Source organism: Malurus melanocephalus, unplaced genomic scaffold, assembly GCF_030028575.1.
Source record: "Malurus melanocephalus ecotype Western Australia unplaced genomic scaffold, MMel_1.1 scaffold_3429, whole genome shotgun sequence".
Taxonomy (NCBI): Eukaryota; Metazoa; Chordata; class Aves; order Passeriformes; family Maluridae; genus Malurus; species Malurus melanocephalus.
This window is the reverse complement of record NW_026626661.1, coordinates 1-1,313: the sequence shown is the minus strand read 5'-3', so window position 1 is coordinate 1,313 and position 1,313 is coordinate 1. Positions and strand designations below refer to the sequence as shown.

Below are 1,313 nucleotides of genomic sequence, written 5' to 3'. Positions count from 1 at the left end.
CAGTTTGGGACAGAGAACCCACTGGAGAAGGATTTCATTAGGTGAATCCCTGTTAGACAGGTTTTCATGGCAACAAAGTCATGAATTGCTGTTATAGAGCAACCCAGACTGCAAGACAGAACAGGATGGGAAAGAGGAGGATGCTGTAGGGAGTGTTAACAGCTTGTATGGGAATAAAATGCTACGTTTGTGGCTGTTTTGAGAAAAAGATTAGAATGTAGAATTGATAATGTAGGTGGTTTATAATTATAAACGTTATTAATACTGTAGTTGTTGTAAATTTACTAATTTTGTACTGATAAGTAGAAAGTGACAGCCTCACTAACCAATGGATGTTTAACACAAATGTATGCACTGGTTGCTAAAGTAGATAAAAAAGCCTATCCCAAAATAAAGAGATTGCTTTTTGTATATATATATGTGTGTTTTTGTGTCTGTTATGCCAACAGCAACAGGACATGACTACAGCAGTGTAACCTGTACCTCACACTGACCATGAAGAAGAAACAGAGTAAGAAGCAAAAAAAAAGAGCAACTGAAGAACAATAGGATGATTGGAGAAAGAGCAAAATGCTGAAAATGCTGATTTAAAACTGCAAAAACACGCTTTTGCAAATATACCARTCATATGCTGAAATGTAATAGACAGACTGCTAAATTAACCAATGAATAATTGCTAATCATATAGAGAGGCTGGCTTATGAAAGTAGATAAAAAGGAGTTTGAATTAGAAATAAATGGATCATGCTCATCATRTTGGTGTCTRTGKGACTTTGTGTCCCACCCTGCAGGAAAAGGGCTGGGAAAGCTCCCATTGCCTCAGGACATTTCACAGAATGCACCTGGGAATTGCTTTACTACAAAGTAAAAAACACTGTATATAAATATTTGATTATACATAAATATATTAATATGGGTATAAATAGATATATAAAGTGTGCTCAAAGAAAGGGGGAAAATGGACACAGATAAATCTTGTCCTCCCCAAAGGAAAGGGCTCAAGGGGATGTTTCCAGAACCTGCTCATCCCAAGCACACAATAACAGAACAGACCGTGGTTTTCACACACACCTCAGCTTCAATGTAGGGAAATTCTGACACCAGGCGTTTCCCAACAATGGGCCACCTCTTCCCTGTCACCTGGGCTATTTTGGCCACCTCAAAAGCCTTGTCCCCGTAGGTTGAAGCCAGGTGCTGAGCCACCTGTGGAGAGAAAAGCAAACCCAGCATGCTTTGGAAGCACAGCAAACACATTTTCYTTGGCCATTAAATCATCCCCAGTCACAAACAGGGTGCCAGGGGTGTGGGGTCTG

General features: G+C 39.8%; 1 protein-coding gene across 1 annotated transcript in view; it reads right to left on the bottom strand.

Moving 5' to 3' along the window:
* LOC130588128 (glycerol-3-phosphate dehydrogenase, mitochondrial-like) overlaps window positions 1–1,203 on the bottom strand; it is a gene marked incomplete at both ends in the record, with an annotated part of 3,949 nt that extends 2,746 nt beyond the window's left edge. The window contains one exon of the mRNA XM_057389088.1: window positions 1,072–1,203. Within this exon, the coding sequence (XP_057245071.1) occupies window positions 1,072–1,203 (132 nt within the window). The remainder of the gene's footprint in view (window positions 1–1,071) is intronic.
* Between the last annotated feature and the right edge of the window lie 110 nt (window positions 1,204–1,313).